Source organism: Mastomys coucha, unplaced genomic scaffold (assembly GCF_008632895.1).
Source record: "Mastomys coucha isolate ucsf_1 unplaced genomic scaffold, UCSF_Mcou_1 pScaffold16, whole genome shotgun sequence".
NCBI classification, from domain to species: domain Eukaryota; kingdom Metazoa; phylum Chordata; class Mammalia; order Rodentia; family Muridae; genus Mastomys; species Mastomys coucha.
This window is the reverse complement of record NW_022196898.1, coordinates 105,440,222-105,456,805: the sequence shown is the minus strand read 5'-3', so window position 1 is coordinate 105,456,805 and position 16,584 is coordinate 105,440,222. Positions and strand designations below refer to the sequence as shown.

General features: G+C 41.3%; 1 protein-coding gene and 1 non-coding gene across 2 annotated transcripts in view; both read left to right on the top strand.

Moving 5' to 3' along the window:
• The window catches only part of Cth (cystathionine gamma-lyase), a 28,850-nt gene extending 15,131 nt beyond the window's left edge, over positions 1–13,719 (top strand). The window contains exons 8-12 of the mRNA XM_031375964.1: positions 606–758; positions 1,840–1,961; positions 3,003–3,055; positions 10,308–10,446; positions 13,150–13,719. Of these exons, the coding sequence (XP_031231824.1) occupies positions 606–758; positions 1,840–1,961; positions 3,003–3,055; positions 10,308–10,446; positions 13,150–13,158 (476 nt within the window). The 3' untranslated portion in view covers positions 13,159–13,719. The remainder of the gene's footprint in view (positions 1–605; positions 759–1,839; positions 1,962–3,002; positions 3,056–10,307; positions 10,447–13,149) is intronic.
• Positions 13,720–14,435: 716 nt separating this feature from the next.
• On the top strand, positions 14,436–14,598 carry LOC116094628. Its single transcript, XR_004120245.1, has one exon. It is a non-coding gene; the product is annotated as a U1 spliceosomal RNA (small nuclear RNA).
• The last annotated feature ends 1,986 nt before the right edge of the window (positions 14,599–16,584 follow it).

Sequence of the window (16,584 nt, the reverse complement as noted above, 5' to 3'; positions counted from 1 at the left end):
TTGAGACAGGGTTTTTCTGGATAGCCCTGGCTGTCATGGAGCTCACTCTGTAGGCCAGGCTGGTCTCAAACTCAGAAATCTGCCTGCCTCTTCCTCCCAAGTGCTGGGATTAAAGGCGTGCATCATCACTGCCTGGCAAAAATAAAATCTTTAAGAGCAGAAATAAGCTATAGTGTTAGTCAGTGGATTGTGTAGCAATAATCATGACCACACTGGATATTTTTCCCTGTCATGCATTTCAAAGATATGAGGGCTCACACTAGCTAATGTGTCACATCATTGAATCATAAAGAACTGTGGTATATCTCAAAGATGTGAGGTCCACACTATGTGGAGCGTCTTATCACTGAATCATAAAGGACCATCTGCTTGGGGCTGAAAGCCTCACCTTGGTTTTCATTTCTCTGCATTAATGCATATTTATCTCAGTGCATTGTTGGTTCTATTCCGTGCTTCCGGTTCAACATAGCAACTCCTTCCTAAAACACAAACATTGAGCTTCATAGCTAGATTTTTCTGAGCCACTCTGTTGAAAAAGAAGAACCAGAGGATTCCTTAAGCCCCATGGTACCTCCAAACTAATCCAAGTTTTGTTTGCTTTCTAGCACTTGGGGCAGTTCCTTCTCCTTTTGATTGTTACCTCTGCTTCCGAGGCCTGAAGACACTGCAAGTCCGGATGGAAAAACATTTCAAGAATGGGATGGCAGTGGCCCGTTTCCTGGAGTCCAATCCCCGGGTAGAAAAGGTTATTTATCCTGGTATGTCAACTTGAGTTTAGGCAGCTCTATTTAGGTTAAGACTTTATATGGGTCATTCTTTTCCTGTATATGGGAACTTTATAAGACTTTATATGGGTCTGTTTTCCTGTAATTTTATATTGTGCATTGGTTACTGTCACTTTATGTGAGGCTCTGGAATGAGCATGGTAGAGTGTGGATAGACAAGACGTTGGCCTGAAGGCAATGAGTGTTAGGTGTTGTGAAGAACAGCTTCACATTCGAGATGCTTCTGCATCTGAGGCTTGTGTATACCCCACAGGATAATTCTGGTTCATTGGCTGATAGCACTTTCAGTCACTTGTTCAACACTAGTTCTTACTATAATCTGACATAAGTTTGTCCCATTGAGACTTGATGTACCAGAATTCTCCTCAGGCTTTTTTCAGTTCACCAACCTTTTCAGGTAGATTCGTAGGTTCATTGTTTCCCCTTGCTTATGCAGTCTTGTTCTTAGATCCTGTGGCCACAGGATGGATCATGAGTACAGTAGTTAAGATTTTTGTCTTCAAGGAAATTGGGTAAGCCAAACTAGAAATGTATATGAGCTTGGATCTCTCCGTGCTGTTTGGTAAACATTGCTTGCTGGAGTACATTTTGGATACAGGGAAAGAGAAGGGCTCTATGCCCCAGGCAGTGAATAGCACTTGTTTAATGTTCGTAAGTCGAGTATTTCCAGAGATATCCAACAACTCTTGTGCCTGGATTTTCCCTAGGAATATAAATGCAATATTAATAAAATAAATACATTTATACACGTAAAGATAGTCTTGTTCCTAAAATACATTAAGGAATTGCAGAAGGATGCAATTAACCAAGGAGTCCAGACCTGCAGAGATCCTGAATGAACAGACCGCAGGATGATGGAGTCAAGAGAAGAGATGTGGCCAGTGCATGGGAGGAGGTAGAAGAGATGTCTGCAGTACTGGACAGGAGAGAAAGACCTGCATAACCCTCATTGTCAGGCATACTTGCAGCAGACTTAGGGAATCAATGAACTTGCTCCCTTGAAGTTGTATGTGTGGCTCGAGAATGAGGCTTCTCTCATGTTCTGTGGTTGCAGGGCTACCCTCTCACCCTCAGCATGAGCTGGCCAAACGCCAGTGCACAGGCTGCTCAGGGATGGTCAGTTTCTACATTAAGGGTGCTCTGCAGCATGCTCAGGTCTTCCTCAACAATCTAAAGGTGAGCTCAAAATTGGATTTTCTTCCAAGACTTCCTTTCTGGAGTAAATTTTATGGCACTGTAACACAGTCTTAGTCCTTATTGCTTGCCATAATTCCCAATACTGGATACATTAGTCCGTTTTTTGTTTCTATCACAAAATGCCAGAGATAGGCTATTTTATAAATAAATGTTTACTTCACTGGCTGTTCAAGACCAAAAGGGTTAGGTGGCCTCTTCCTTAAGTGCTGGTGGCAAATGGCATCATGTGTGGGAGTGAGAGCAGTCATCAGGCAGGGACTCCATTGGCATCTAGGGACAGGCTTGTTCTAGGGATGGCAAATGACAGTGTCCTAGTTAGTTCTTCCCCTCAATGACCTCAAAGCCTGGCCCCAAGCCCTGCTTCTTAAAGGCATATCACCCCGAGGACCTCTACTCCAACCCATGAGCTTTGGTAGAACCAGCCTTACCCAGACCAGGCAGGTTATTCAGGTATAGTTCTGGTGGCTGAAGGGACCAAATCTCCTGTCAGTATCCATGTAGCTAACATCTGTCTTAAGTATATTTGATACATGCAGACTTTTTAAGTATCATCTAAACTAGGGTGATGCATGAGGCTGACTTTGGTCAGTTTATTGTTGATTCATTGATTTCTGTAGTGCTGAGATAAAACTCAGGATCTTGGACATGGCAGGCAAGCACTCCTCCACTGAGCTACAGCCTTCACCTTGTAAAGTTCATGGAGATAAGGCCTCACTATGTTGTTTAGACTGGTCTTGAACTCACAGAGATCCTCCTCATCTGTCTCCTGAGTGCTAGAATGACATCCCCGGATTCAAAGGCCAGCAACTTTTCATGTTTTAAAGATTTGAAGACAGTACATCTAATTGTCAAAAGCATTGTCTTAAACTTTAATGTGACTTTTTCCTTTGCCTGACTCTTGGTTTATTCATAGTTACTATCACTCTTCATTTCTTCTGGAACAGAAATTTCATCAATAACATTCATTTTCAGATTTTAGCACTATTATCAACCATTCTAAATTTCTGTTTTCTTTGCTAGCTGTTTACTCTGGCTGAGAGCCTGGGAGGATATGAGAGTCTGGCTGAACTTCCGTAAGTATTCTCCTGTTTCTCTGTTATTATGGCATCTCACTTATTTAGTCTTAATTTTTAATTGTTGTTTGTTTTACCTTGATTTCTTTATGTCTGCTAAGCTGCTGTATTGGGCTGAGTACCTCTCTCACTCACTGACATAAAACCACAGCTCTCATTTTCAAGGGAATAAGACCACAAACCCAGGGACCCAGATTAAGTTAACACAAATTCCATGTTCCAGTTTGGAAGCAGGTTCACAGGGCTTTTATAATTTTAAAGAACAAAGAAAATTATAAATCAAGAGAAGTTTAAGATACATTGGTTGTTACAGTGAGATGGTAAGAGCCATTTTATAGTCCCAAAATGCTATTGATGATACTCTTAGTCTTGGATTGTTGAAAGCTAGTGTCCTGCTAACTTAATAGCTTCGAAGAGGTCTTATTTATTACCATTACAAGATTTTCAGATACAGAGTGGGGCAAGGAATTGCTATTCCAGAAGGCTAACATTAGCTCAAGGTAAAGTAAATAGTCTCTGATTCTATAAAATTCCAATCTTTCCATAGTACTGAATTCCAATCTGTCCATCAGTCTCTGTAGACACAGACTCCTTCCAAGTTTTTATTCACAGCCAGACTCAACTTTGTTTATTCACACTCCTCAGCTGAGGGTGGGGACCATAGGCATGTGCCATCTCTAAATCCTAAGCCTGTGGGGACAAGGTAAAGGAGGGATCAATGCCCTTCTCAAATGTTGCCTCTTTCCCAGTCCTACCAGAGAGGGAAGTAAATATGTCCTATGCTGCTTGCTGTTCTCCCCATTGGGCCCTGGAAGGGAGGTTAGAGACTTTATCCCAGAAATGCTGTCAAGGTTCCCTGGAGAATAGAAAATATGTCCTGTGCCCAGTATAATCAGAGGAGGGTCTGACTATACCGGTAAACCCACTTATCTTCTTAGTATGTGGTATTTGATGATACTGTGCTATCTGAATAGATATACCCAAACTCACCTGGCATTCCGCAGCTCCCATAACCAAGGTATTAGCCAGAGGATTTTAGAGAAGAGGCATCCAGAAGCTGACATTACAGATGGAGAGACAGACCCAGTAAGTTTGGCTAATAAGTTCAGGAATACACAGCAAATTCATTCCTGAGGCTTTGCATCAGATATAGTATGGGCTGGGACTGGGGCAATGGATCAGGAGCTTGAAACACAAGCACAAGGACTTGAACTTGGCTTCCTGGTAGTCCTGTAAAAAGCTGGACATGGTGGGACATGCCTGTAATCCCAGTGCTGGAGAGAAGGAGAGAGGAAGATGCCAAAGGCTTGTTGGTTAGCCAATGAAGTGGCATTAGTGAGCTTCAAAATGTTAAAAATCAGCTTTGACACCAAGGTAAACTGAGGTGGGATGTAGCATCAGACAGACCAAAAGCTGTTTAGCTCTTATCTCTTTTTGGCTCTTCTGGGGCCAGAGTTAATGTCTTCTGGCAATTGATTCTTGCTGACAGCAGCAGGGGATTAGGAAAAGAAACTTAATTACTTGGGCTGGCACTTCTCTATGAGAGAATCTTGGAACTCTTTAGGGGCCAATGAGAGAAAAAGGGAAAGAAAAAAATCATACACACACACACACACACAGTCTGGATGAAGCAGAAAAAGGTTTCAACTCTATTTTTGCCTTCAGGCTTTTTAACTTCTCAGACAAAAGTTCTCTACATAAAAAATATTACCTCATAGCTATAAAAGCAACTATCAGGTAGAATCGTTACAGCAGGATAATTGATTACATGGTTTTCTAAACACTTTTACATTCCATAAGTTCATGGTAAGTTTAAAGCAATAGTTCATGCCATAGCTTGATATAGTTTAAGGAGTTAGAGCATAATTGTTTACATGTCTTTCCATTAAGTGTCATATCTGACACATTATAAGTTTATAGCAATAGTTTTTATGTCATAAGTTAGCAAGGTTTTTGTCAAGAGACAAATCATATGTTTTATGTCTTATTATTTTGAAGTCTTATATAGATAAACTAGTCAATCATTTATTTTCTGTCCTTGCACCTATAATAAATTGTTCATTCCTGGTTTACGACCTTTAGTTATTGAGATTAGTGGCCTCATTCTTAATCTAGAAGGAATGTTTTCCTTTACTGTAAATTTGTTCCGAGCCTACTTTCTTTTTCTAGTGCAGTTAGCTCATGACACAAAACTTTTTGCAGCTTTTTATTCTACAGGGAGCTTAAAATTACTTGAGTCAATTCAAGAGTTCTATAAAATCATTATCAGAAATTCATAAATCAGCTGGGCAGTGGTGGCACATGCTTTTAATCCCAGCACTTGGGAGGCAGAGGCAGGTGGATTTCTGAGTTCAAGGCTAGCCTGGACTACAGAGTGAGTTCCAGGACAGCCAAGGCCACACAGAGAAACTCTGTCTTGGAAAAAGAGAAAAAAGAAAGTAAGTAGAAAATCATCTAAACAGCATTATTAAATGAAAGTTCATCTTCATATTGAACTGCAGGAAATTTGCCCAATAGAGTGAGCTAATGCCCAAGAATCAATCACAACAGACTATAGAAAGACAGGTTGCCAGGTGGTGGTGGCACACGCCTTTAATCCCAGCACTTGAGAGGCAGAGACAGGCAGATTTCTGAGTTCGAGGCCAGCCTGGTCTACAGAGTGAGTTCCAGGACAGCCAGGGCTATACAGAGAAACCCTGTCTCGCAAAAGCAGAAAAAAGAAAGACAGGGTCTTTCTTTGCCCAATCACACCATGTCAGAAAAATGAGGAGACAGCAATGACAAACATGAGAAGGCACAGCAGCAGCAAGAAGCAGTCCTGGGAGGAAGCTCCTGGGGCTGTGCCTTTCTGAGATTCACCCACTGCCGCTAAGCAAAACAGTGGACTGTCTCCAGGAAGCTTACTTGCTTGCCACAGCCTTTCCCATATGGCTCCTGCTACTCCAGATTCCTTGCTGGAGATCAACTGAGCATCCAGTGTGTGTGCATATTGCAGTGCACAACCTCTGATACATTATGCCAATTCCTGCAGCACATCTGCATCTATAGGATGAGGTTAATATTAGGGCACTAGTTACTGCTGACTGCTGGCCTGTCCTGCTAGAGTCGCAAGCAACCTAGCTGTTTATTACAGCTGTGACCAAAGGAACATGACACCACTGCTTTTTAGTGTTTTTGTGTTATCAGTGAGCATGATTTTGGTTAATTAGTTTTATTTATTTATTTATTTATTTATTTATTTATTTATTTATTTATTTTGAGGTGGGACACACAGCTCAGTTTGTTCTTAAAGTTGTTCTGTAGCCAGGGATGACATTAAATTGGTGACCCTTTTGTATCTAACTCCAAATACTTGGCTTGCATGCGTGCACCACCACACTTAGCTCTCATGTTTTTGTGTTAGTTTTGTACACATTCATCAATGACTGTGTCTCAGGAGCTTAATATTAAAGTATTTCCAAGCATGTAGACATAGTTCCCATTTACAATTGCAAGGAGAGTCAGAAATGTAAAGAAATAGATCTAAGTCAGGTTTGAAGTACCCCAGATGGCATGGCTCTTCTCCAGTTTTCAGGAAGATGCCTGAGTAGGGTGTGGATGCACAAGAGGACACGCTCATGTGCAGTCAGTTTGCTCCTCACAGAAGACAATGTCTATTACTTTAAGGCTTCCTCCTTAAATAGATGTTCCTGATTTATTAGGGGTTGGGTTTAAGAGTATGGATACATAAATTTAGGTCAGGGCTTGACTGTTTGATTACTCTTCTTTTTGGGCCTCCCAGTGATGCCATGACTGGAGCAGCTCTGCAGTAAGCAGGAGAGGAAGCAGAGTCTGCTCACTAGGTTAGCTTCCCAGCGAGATACCATATGTTAACTCTGTAGCCTTAGAAACAATATGTAGCGTTAGGATCTTAGTGTTTCTATTGCTGCAATGAAACACCACGACCAAAAGCAAGTTGTAAAGGAGGTTTATCTGGCTTACACTTCCACATCGTAGTCCATCCCTGAAGGAAGTCAGGATAGGATCTCAAACAGAGCAGGAACCTGGAGGCAGGGACTGATGTGGAAGCCTTGGAGGGTGTTGCTTGCTGGTTTGCTCCTCCTGGCTTGCTCAGCCTGCTTTCTTATAGAACCCAGTACCACCAGCCCAGGGATAGCAACACCCACAGTGGGCTGGGTTCTCCTCCATGAACACTACTAAAGGAAATGCCCTACAGATTGGGTCTCATAGAGGAACGTTCTTATTTGAGTTTCCCTCCTTTCAGATGACTGTAGTTTGTGTCAAGTCGACATAAAACTACTCAGTACATTACTCTTTCTTTTTTTTTGAGTTTATTTATTTATTTTACATATAGAGTACACTATTGCTCTCTTCAGACATACCAGAAAAGGGCATCAGATCCCATTAACAGATGGTTGTGAGCCACCATATAGTTGTTGGGAATTGAACTCAGGACCTCTGGAAGAGCAGTCAGTGCTCTTAACTGCTGAGCCATCTCTCTAGCCCCAACATTATTCTTTCTTAATCTCAATTTAGAGAGTGTTGGGGAAATGCCTGAGTTAATGCCCTAGCTCATATTACAATAAAAAAATAAGTCTATTGCTAGATTATTTTAGGCATCTGTTAAAAATCCTTTCCTCTTTTCCTCTCTCCTTCCCTTTCTCTCTACCTCCCTGTCTCCTTCTTTACTATCTCCTTCTCACCCCTTCTTCTTTCTCTCCCCCCTCTTTTCTTTTCTCTACTTTGGTTTTGTGTCTTGTCTTGTTTATTGGGACCAAGTGGGACTAAGTCTCCCTTCAGAGGTCCTCAGTCCATGAAGTTTTTACCTTCTGGACTTTCACAGTACATGATTTTCTAGTACTCCCTAATTAAAATAACTTTACATACTTTAACTGGTGCTTATGAAATACTTTAAAGATAGAAGCTACATGACATTTCTACACATTTAAAAAGTAATGGTTGGCATGCCCAGCAGGAGATGGCCAACAGAAAAGTTCAATAGCATCTCTTTGTTTTGTCCTATTCTGTATTAATTTTTGTTTTATCTTATTATATCCTAATTTATTATAAAAATCAATCTTACATTTCTTTAATTAAAAAAAAGTGGTAAGCCTGGTCTTGCACACGTTTAATCCCAGGCAGAAGTTGGTTCTGTGAGTTTGAGGCCAACTTGGTCTACATAGTGAGTTCAGGGCTGCTAGAGCTTCACAGTGAGACCCTGTCTCCAAAATAACACAAAAAAAGAATTCACACAAACCCCACAGATCTAAAAGGGTTTCATCTCAGGTTACTTTGAAAGAGAATGCAAGGACTTTGTTGGTTGGTTTTGGTGTGTTTGTTTGTTTGCTTGTTCTGAGACAGGGAATAGCTGTGTAACTCTGCCAGTCCTGGAACTCACTATGAAGACCAGGCAGGCCTTGAGCTCACAGATATATCTGCCTGTTTCTGCCTCCTAGAACTACGATTAAAGGCCTGTGCCACTACAGCCCTCAAGGGGATGTTTTTCTTAATTTTTGTTACTGTTGTGTTTTCAAGCACAATATGTGTGTGAGGGCGGGGACACGTGTGCCAAGGCATGCATGTGCAGATCAGAGGGTAACTTTGTGGATTCTGAGGTGGAATTCAGATCATCAGGTTCATGGTCTCTGCCTGTTGAGACATCTGTTGGACCTGTAATATTATTCATTCCTAAGAGTATTACTCTCTGAGGCCCAGGAATGTTTGGACCTGTGCCTGCTCCCTTAGGGAATAAAGAACCTGCTGCGACAGAGCATTTTCAGGAGGATGTAGTGTGTTAAAACTCCTTGTTTTAGGGTTTTTTGTTGTTAGGGTTTTTAATAAATACATGTCCAAAAGCAACTTGGGAAGAAAAGAGTATATCTTCCTTTACAACTCTCAGTTCACACCTCTATCATTGAGGGAATCAGGACAGGAGCTCAGGACAGAAACCTGGAAGCAGAAGCTGATGAAGAGGCCATGAAGGAGTATTGCTTATTGACTTTCTCTCATGGCTTCCTCAGATTTTTGTTTTATGTCTCATGACCTCTTGCCCTGAGGGTGGGAGACACCTCTTAATTAATGACTGTGGGTGGGCCCAACCCATTCATTAAGAAAGTTCCCCATAGGCTTGCCTCCAGGCCAATCTTATGTAGGCATTTCTCAACTGCAGTTCCATCTTCTCAGATAACCCTTGCTTTTGCCAAAACCAAAACCAAAACCAACTCGGAAGCTTCTTAGAGGGCCAGCAAGATGGCTCAGCAGATAAAGACACTTGCTGCATAAGTCTGGTAATCTGAGTTCAATCTCAGAACCCACGTAAATGTTGAAGGAGACAACTGACTCCACAAAGTTGTCCTCCAACCTCCACACACATCCTGTGCCTCTCCCACTAATCATATATACATACATAAAAATTAAATTTAAAAAACTTCCTTAGAGCAACAAAGGAAGATACTGCTTGTTTATTTAGACAACTGAAGTGCTTTTCTCTATGGGTCTGAAGGTTGTTGTTCACTTGAAGGGCACAGGGAAAGAAGCACACTGGCAGCAGTGCACACATTGGATTTAGGTCTGACTGACCTGAGCCCCCTTGGCATGGTTCTCAGTCTACTCAGTCTCTCCTTTGACCTCCCACAACTTTCTTGCCTGGACTTCTTGGGTTGGTTTGTCTGCTTTTTTTCAGTGCCTCTTTAATCCTCTAAAATAAGGAGAACACCTCATTTCTCCCAGGTTCTCCCTACAGTGCATGATGCAATGGGCTCCCATGATGCAATGGGCTCCCATGATGTAATGGGAGCCTGATTTTACACCTGTTGAGGATGATCAGCTTCTAGTTTGGAAAATTCTTCAGGTCTTTCTTGCTTGGGTTCTGTACTAAAATTTCTATTGCCTGCTGCTCACTGGTAGAGGCCTGCGATTGTCTTTCATTAATCTGCCTCAGAAGGATGTTTCTTGTAAAGAGCGGCCTAGGAGAAATTTGGTCTCAGCAAAGCCTCATTCCATCAGGTGGTCAAATCCACATGTTACTGTTCTCTTCTCTGCCTGGGTACCAGACTGTTGTGTTCAGCTTATTTTCATGACATGTAATCAGTATCAATAAGAAGTCTCAGTTTTCATTTAAAATCATGACAAGAAGAGATAAGTTTGACAAAAATAGGAGCAGAAAGGACTGAAGATAGCTGCCAACACTGAGCTAGAAATATGCCTCCACTGCTACAAGCCAATGATAAAATTTGCTCACATTTTCTTTCAGAGCAATTATGACCCATGCCTCTGTGCCTGAGAAGGACAGAGCCACCCTTGGGATCAGTGACACACTGATCCGACTTTCTGTGGGCCTCGAGGATGAAAAGGACCTTCTCGAAGACCTGGGTCAAGCTTTGAAGGCAGCGGTGAGTTTTGTGTATGCACATGTGTGAGTGTGCAATGTGCCTAATCTTTTTTCTTTTTATTTCAAATGAATTTTTTCACGTAATATATTCTGGTTACAATTTTCTGACCTCCTACTCCTTCCAGTTCATCCCATCTCCCCTCGAATTGGATCTTTCTATCACTTGTTAAAAAGTAAGCAGGCACTGCTGGGCAGTGGTGGCGCACGCCTTTAATCTCAGCACTTGGGAGGCAGAGGCAGGTGGATTTCTGAGTTTGAGGCCAGCCTGGTCTACAGAGTGAATTCCAGGACAGCCAGAGCTACACAGAGAAACCCTGTCTCAAAAAAGAAAAAGAAAAAAGAAAAAAGAAAAAAAAAAGTAAGCGGGCATCTAGGACCCCATCTAGTGCAGACCCATACAGACCCTATGTGTGTTACCACAGTCTTTGTGAGTTCATATGTGTGCCAGCACCTGTTGTGTAGAAGACTGTGATACCTTGGTATCTTCATCCCCTCTGGCTCTTATATTCTTTCTATTTGCTCTTCCACAGAGTTCCCTGAGCTCTGAGGATAGAGACTTGATAGAAGACATCCATTTCTAGGTCTGAATGTTTCCAAGATTTCTCACTCTGAATATTGTCTGCCTGTGAATCTCTGCATTTGTTCCTATCTGCTGAAGGAGGAAAGTTCTCTGATGGGCGAGCAAGACACTGGTCTGCTAGTACAGCAGAAAGTCACTAGAAGTCATTTTACTGCTGTGTTCCTTTAGCAGAACAATAATAATTGGTTTTCCCCTAGGTCCCTGCCCTATCTAATCTCAGGTTCTTGGCTACCCGAGCAGCACTGGGCTTGGGTTCCGTCTCATGGAGTGGGCCTTAACTCAAGTCAGATATTAGTTAGTTATTCCCACAAACTTTGTAAAAGTTCTATTGGACCAGTGCATCTTGTACACAGTTCACCATTGTAGGCTGAAGAGTTTATACCTTTCTCCTTTGGTAGCATGCAGAGAACCTTCCTGTAGTATCTAATCTGTAGGTAATGAAGGCTCTAGGTAGGCATCAGCTCAAACTTCTCCATGTTCAGTAAGTTGTTAAGTACTAGGACCTTACTGTCAGTTTCTGGAGAGCTACCCATAACCTTGGCAGTAGTCTGTGTTGTTTGGGAGTTCTCATGGGACCCTTTTGGTCAAGAACTCAATTCTGTAACCCACTTTTAGTACTTGAAACTCATTTTGTTCAGCTGAAGCTCTGTTTCCCCTGTTATCTGGTGATTTAGATTGCCTTCATATGTGTATGCATTTTAGGAAGCTTCTACTATATTAGGTTTTTATACAACTCCTCAAATATCCCTTAATTTAGTTCTCTCTCCCTCTTTGATCCTTCCATTGCAGTCCCCAGCCTCCATACATTCATAATTATTTATTCTTTTTCCCCTTCCTATGGAGATCTATCCCCTTCCCTAGTCCCTTACACTCTACCTACCCTCTGTGGTTATATATTTTGAAGCTTGCTTGTCAACAGTGAACATCCACATATAAGTGAATACAAGCTGGATCTGAGTTATCTCACTCAGGATTTTTTTTTCTAGTTTCATACACTTAACTTCAAATTTCATAATTTTATTTTTTGAAAAATTGCTGAGGAATTCTCTATTGTGTAAATGTACTATTTCCTTTATACCATTCTTTTTTTTGTTTGTTTGTTTTGTTTTTTTTTCAAGACAGGGTTTCTCTGTGTAGCCCTGGTTGTCCTGGAACTCACTCTGTAGAACAGGCTTACCTCGAACTCAGAAATCCTCTGTCTCTGCCTCCCAAGTTCTGGGATTAAAGGCGAGCACTATCACCACCCGGCACTTTATACCCATTCTCCTTTTGAGGAGCATCTGAGTGGTTTCCAATTTCTGGCTATTATGAATGGAATAGCAATGAACATGGTTGAGCAAGTTTCCTTGTGGTAGGATGGAGTGTCCTTTGGGTATATGTCCATTTTTCTGGGGTACCACCACACCAATTTCTATATTGGCTATGTAAGTTTGCTTCCACCAGGTATAGATGAATGTTTCCCTAATTCCACATCCTTGCCAGCATGAGCTGTCATTGTTTTATTGATATTGGCCAATATAATGGAAAATAAAATCTCAAAGTAGTTTTGATTTGTACTTCCTTGAGGGTACCGAGCATTTCTTTTAAGTGTTTCTCACCCGGTGTATGCCTAGGAGTGAGGGTGGGTGTCATCATATTTATAGAGTGGCCTCACTAGAGATTGGTACTCACACAAGTGTGCTTTTCAAGTCCCTTAGTAACAAGATGGCCAACCTACTGGCCCCTCAGACTAGGTTCAGCTTATCAGCAGATCTTTACCCCTCTAAGAAAGCAAGCACCCCAAGCCACCCAACATCTCCTGGCATGACATCAGCCTCTCTGAGTACACTCAATGATTCAGACTTCTGGACCATTTTTTGACATCATCTGTAGCATCTTTCAGCACATTGGGCTTACATAGTATAGGGCATCTGACTCCCGACATCTTCATCCACCTACCACAAACCCCAATCTAGAGCCATTCCAGTTACATTCTGACCCTCATCACCGAAATTAAGTTTTAAAAAATGGTGTCACTTTGCTGGCATGTGTGAATGTGTGAATCTTGGACTGAGTTCTCAGGCTTTCAGGATACAATGTAGAGATCACTGACATTCTTTCTTCTTCTGTACACTGTTGATACAGCACCCTTAAAGTTGGAGTCAAAGGTATAATTCCAGTGCTGCCATCACGAGCAGCATCCGGAGGGGACAGATCGTCTGAATAACTGGACAGACTGTTAAGGAGCATCTGCAGAACTTCGAAGTGAATCTTTTAAGGCTCTAATGACTGCAGCTGCAACCTTCCCGGGATCTTCCCTTAAGGACTGTCTTCTGTTTATCTTCTAACTAACAGGTTGTTCTGTTAGTATCATTTTGGTAATTTTGCTATAATTTTGTCCAAGGAAATGAGAGTTGTGCTGTTTTGGGGGATCATGGTGTTCTTTCTTTTTTCTTTCTTCGGCAGCTTTAGATATATTTTAATCATGTTTACAATGTCACAATTTAGTATTGATGTTTTATGAAGTTAAATTATTAAATGGATGGTCTTAAATCCACTGTTTTCTTTTTGAAGAATTATTGAAAGTGGGGTTTTTTATATAATTACTATGAACCAAAAATCAAATATTTGGAATACCTACTGTGAAATTCAAGTGATTAAAGGTTATACTTGATATTTGTTATTTTTCTTAAATAAATCTAATTATCAAGTGTACCTGGCCCCGATACTGCTTTGTTGTTTCTGGGTACTTTTTCATTTCCAGTGGCTGCTCTAGAGTTCCCAAACTCTATTGATTTTTATAAATGTAACTGGGTAATTCTTGTCCTTAAAGTTTAAATTTTATCCTTAAAATTTGCATATTAGGTACAAATTAAATCCACCCTGCCGGTGACTTGGGACTATAAGACAGGTTTGTTTAATTCAAAGAGCATTTCATTTTGAATGAAAGAACAGAGCCTTGGTTTGCTCCTAGGAGAGGTGCTCTCTGAAATCAATGCACTTTAGCACTGGGGACAATCATTGCCGGAGAGCAGTAATGTGTCAGAGAAGGAAAAGGACAGAGTGGTGAGAGGAGTCACAGGAAATTTCACAGGTAAAGTAGCTCTGGACAGCTGAGGGCAATTGTTTGCAGAAGGGTGGATGTGCCCGGCATAATAGTGTCCTAATTAACACACTACAAGCAATTCTTCTTGCGGTGGCCATTAATATCAAGTTCCTCCAAGCCTGTCTGAAACAGTAGCCATGGCTGAGATGTGTTGGCTACAATATATAATGTGGTATATAATACATAATATATACATAGTATATTATGCATACTTCTCCTCCTGCTACAATGTTTCTTTTCAGCAAAAGTAATTTTTTTTCTGGAGAGTTTAAGGAGTTTGTAGAAAAGGCAGGGCTAGAAAAAAGGGAAACCTATGGATACATGGATACTTACCTGGCAGGGAAGATACCATGATCACGAAGGTGGTTTTCCCAGGGCAAGGCTTATCCATTGCAATCCGGATGTGCTGTCCCTGCGATTTCCTCAAATGTGGGAAACTCGACTGCATAATTTGTGGTAGTGGGGGACGGCATTCGTGTTCTCCCCTGAAAGAAAAAAAAAACCTATGGAGACATGGTACTGGCTAGTTTTATGTCCACTGACACAAGCTAGAGTCATCTGGGAGAAGAGACCTCAACAGAGATAACATTCCTGCCAGACTGGCCTGTGGTGAATTTTCTTGATTGGTAATTGCTGTGGGAAAGCCTGGCTCACAAGGGCTTTGTCACCCCTGTGTAGACGGGTGGGAGTTGAAAAAGAAAGCAGGCTGCCCAGGCGCTCTGACATATCCAGGATCAGAGGTGAGGAGGAACCAACATCTGTCCCAACACTGGAAGTAACTGGGGCCAGCAGGACTAGGCACACAGGAACTCTGCCAGCCCAGTGACTCGGGTTTCTTCCAGTCTGTCTGGGTTGGTGTCCAGAGCAGACCTTGGGCTCAAGCTCTGCAGCCAGTCCCACAACACACAGGGGAAGCCCCACTCCCAGGTGATCTAACAGCCCAGGATCACAGGATTCCAGAATCACAGGATCACAGAGACAGCCCAGGATCACAGGAAGGACAGGCTCCAGTCAGATTTAGCAAGGGCAGGTAGCACTAGAGATAACCAGATGGCTCGGGGCAAGCATAAGAAAATAAACAACACAAACCAAGGTCACTTGGCATCATCAGAATCCAATTCTCCCACCATAGCAAGTCCTGGACGCACCATAACACTGGAAAAGCAAGATTCAGATATAAAATCATTTCTCATGGTTATGATACAGGACTTTAAGAAAGACATAAATAGCACCCTCAAAGAACTACAAGAGAACACAGGTAATCAGCTAGAAGCCCTTCAAGAGAAAACACAAAAATCCCTTAAAGAACTACAGGAAAACACAATCAAACAGGTGAAGGAAATGAGCAAAACCATCCAGAATCTAAAAATGGAAATAGAAACAATAAAGAAAACAGAAAGAGAGAAAACCCTGGCCATACAAAACCTAGGAAAGAAATCAGTAGACATAGATACAAACATCACCAACAGAATACAAGAGATAGAAGAGAGAATCTCAGGGGCAGAAGACACCATAGAAAACATTGACACAATAGTCAAAGAAAATGCAAAAAGAAAAAAGCTCCTAACCCAAAACACCCAGGAAATCCAGGACACAATGAGAAGAGCAAACCTAAGGATAATAGGTATAGAAGAGGGTGAAGATTCCCAATGTAATGGGACAGCAAATATCTTCAACAAAATTATAGAAGAAAACTTCCCTAACCTAAAGAAAGAAATGCCCATGAGCATACAAGAAGCCTATAGAACTCCAAATAGACTGGACCAGAAAAGAAATTCTTCTCTTCACATAATTATAAAAACACCAAATGCCCTAAACATACAAAGAATATTAAAAGCAGTAAGGGAAAAAGGTCAAGTAACATATAAAGGCAGGCCTATCAGAATTACACCAGACTTCTCAACAGAGACTATGAAAGCTAGAAGATCCTGGGCAGATGTCATACAGACCCTACAAGAACACAAATGCCATCCAGACTACTATATCCTGCAAAACTCTCAATTACCATAGATGGAGAAAACAAGATATTCCATGACAAAACAAAATTTACACAATATCTTTCCACAAATCCAGCCCTACAAAGGATAATAGATGGAAAACATCAACATAAGGAGCAAAACTACATCCTAGAAGAAGCAAGAAAGTAATCTTTCAACAAATCCACACAAACCTAATTCCACCTCTTACAACAAAAACAACAGGAAGTGACAATTACTTTTTCTTAATATATTAATATGAAAAATATTACCAACATATCCAAATCGATTGAAATCCAATAATATGAGGAATTAGAAATTTGTTGATTGTCATCCAATAGTCTCTCTAATTTGGTAATTGGAGAAATAGGTCCAACATTGTACAATCTATATACACTTTCAACTTATTTGTTCATGACAGTATCTGGCTGTGTACAACATAAGGGTCCTGAAATCTTGTTTCTACTATCTTAGCCTCTCTATTAGTCGTATTGTTTA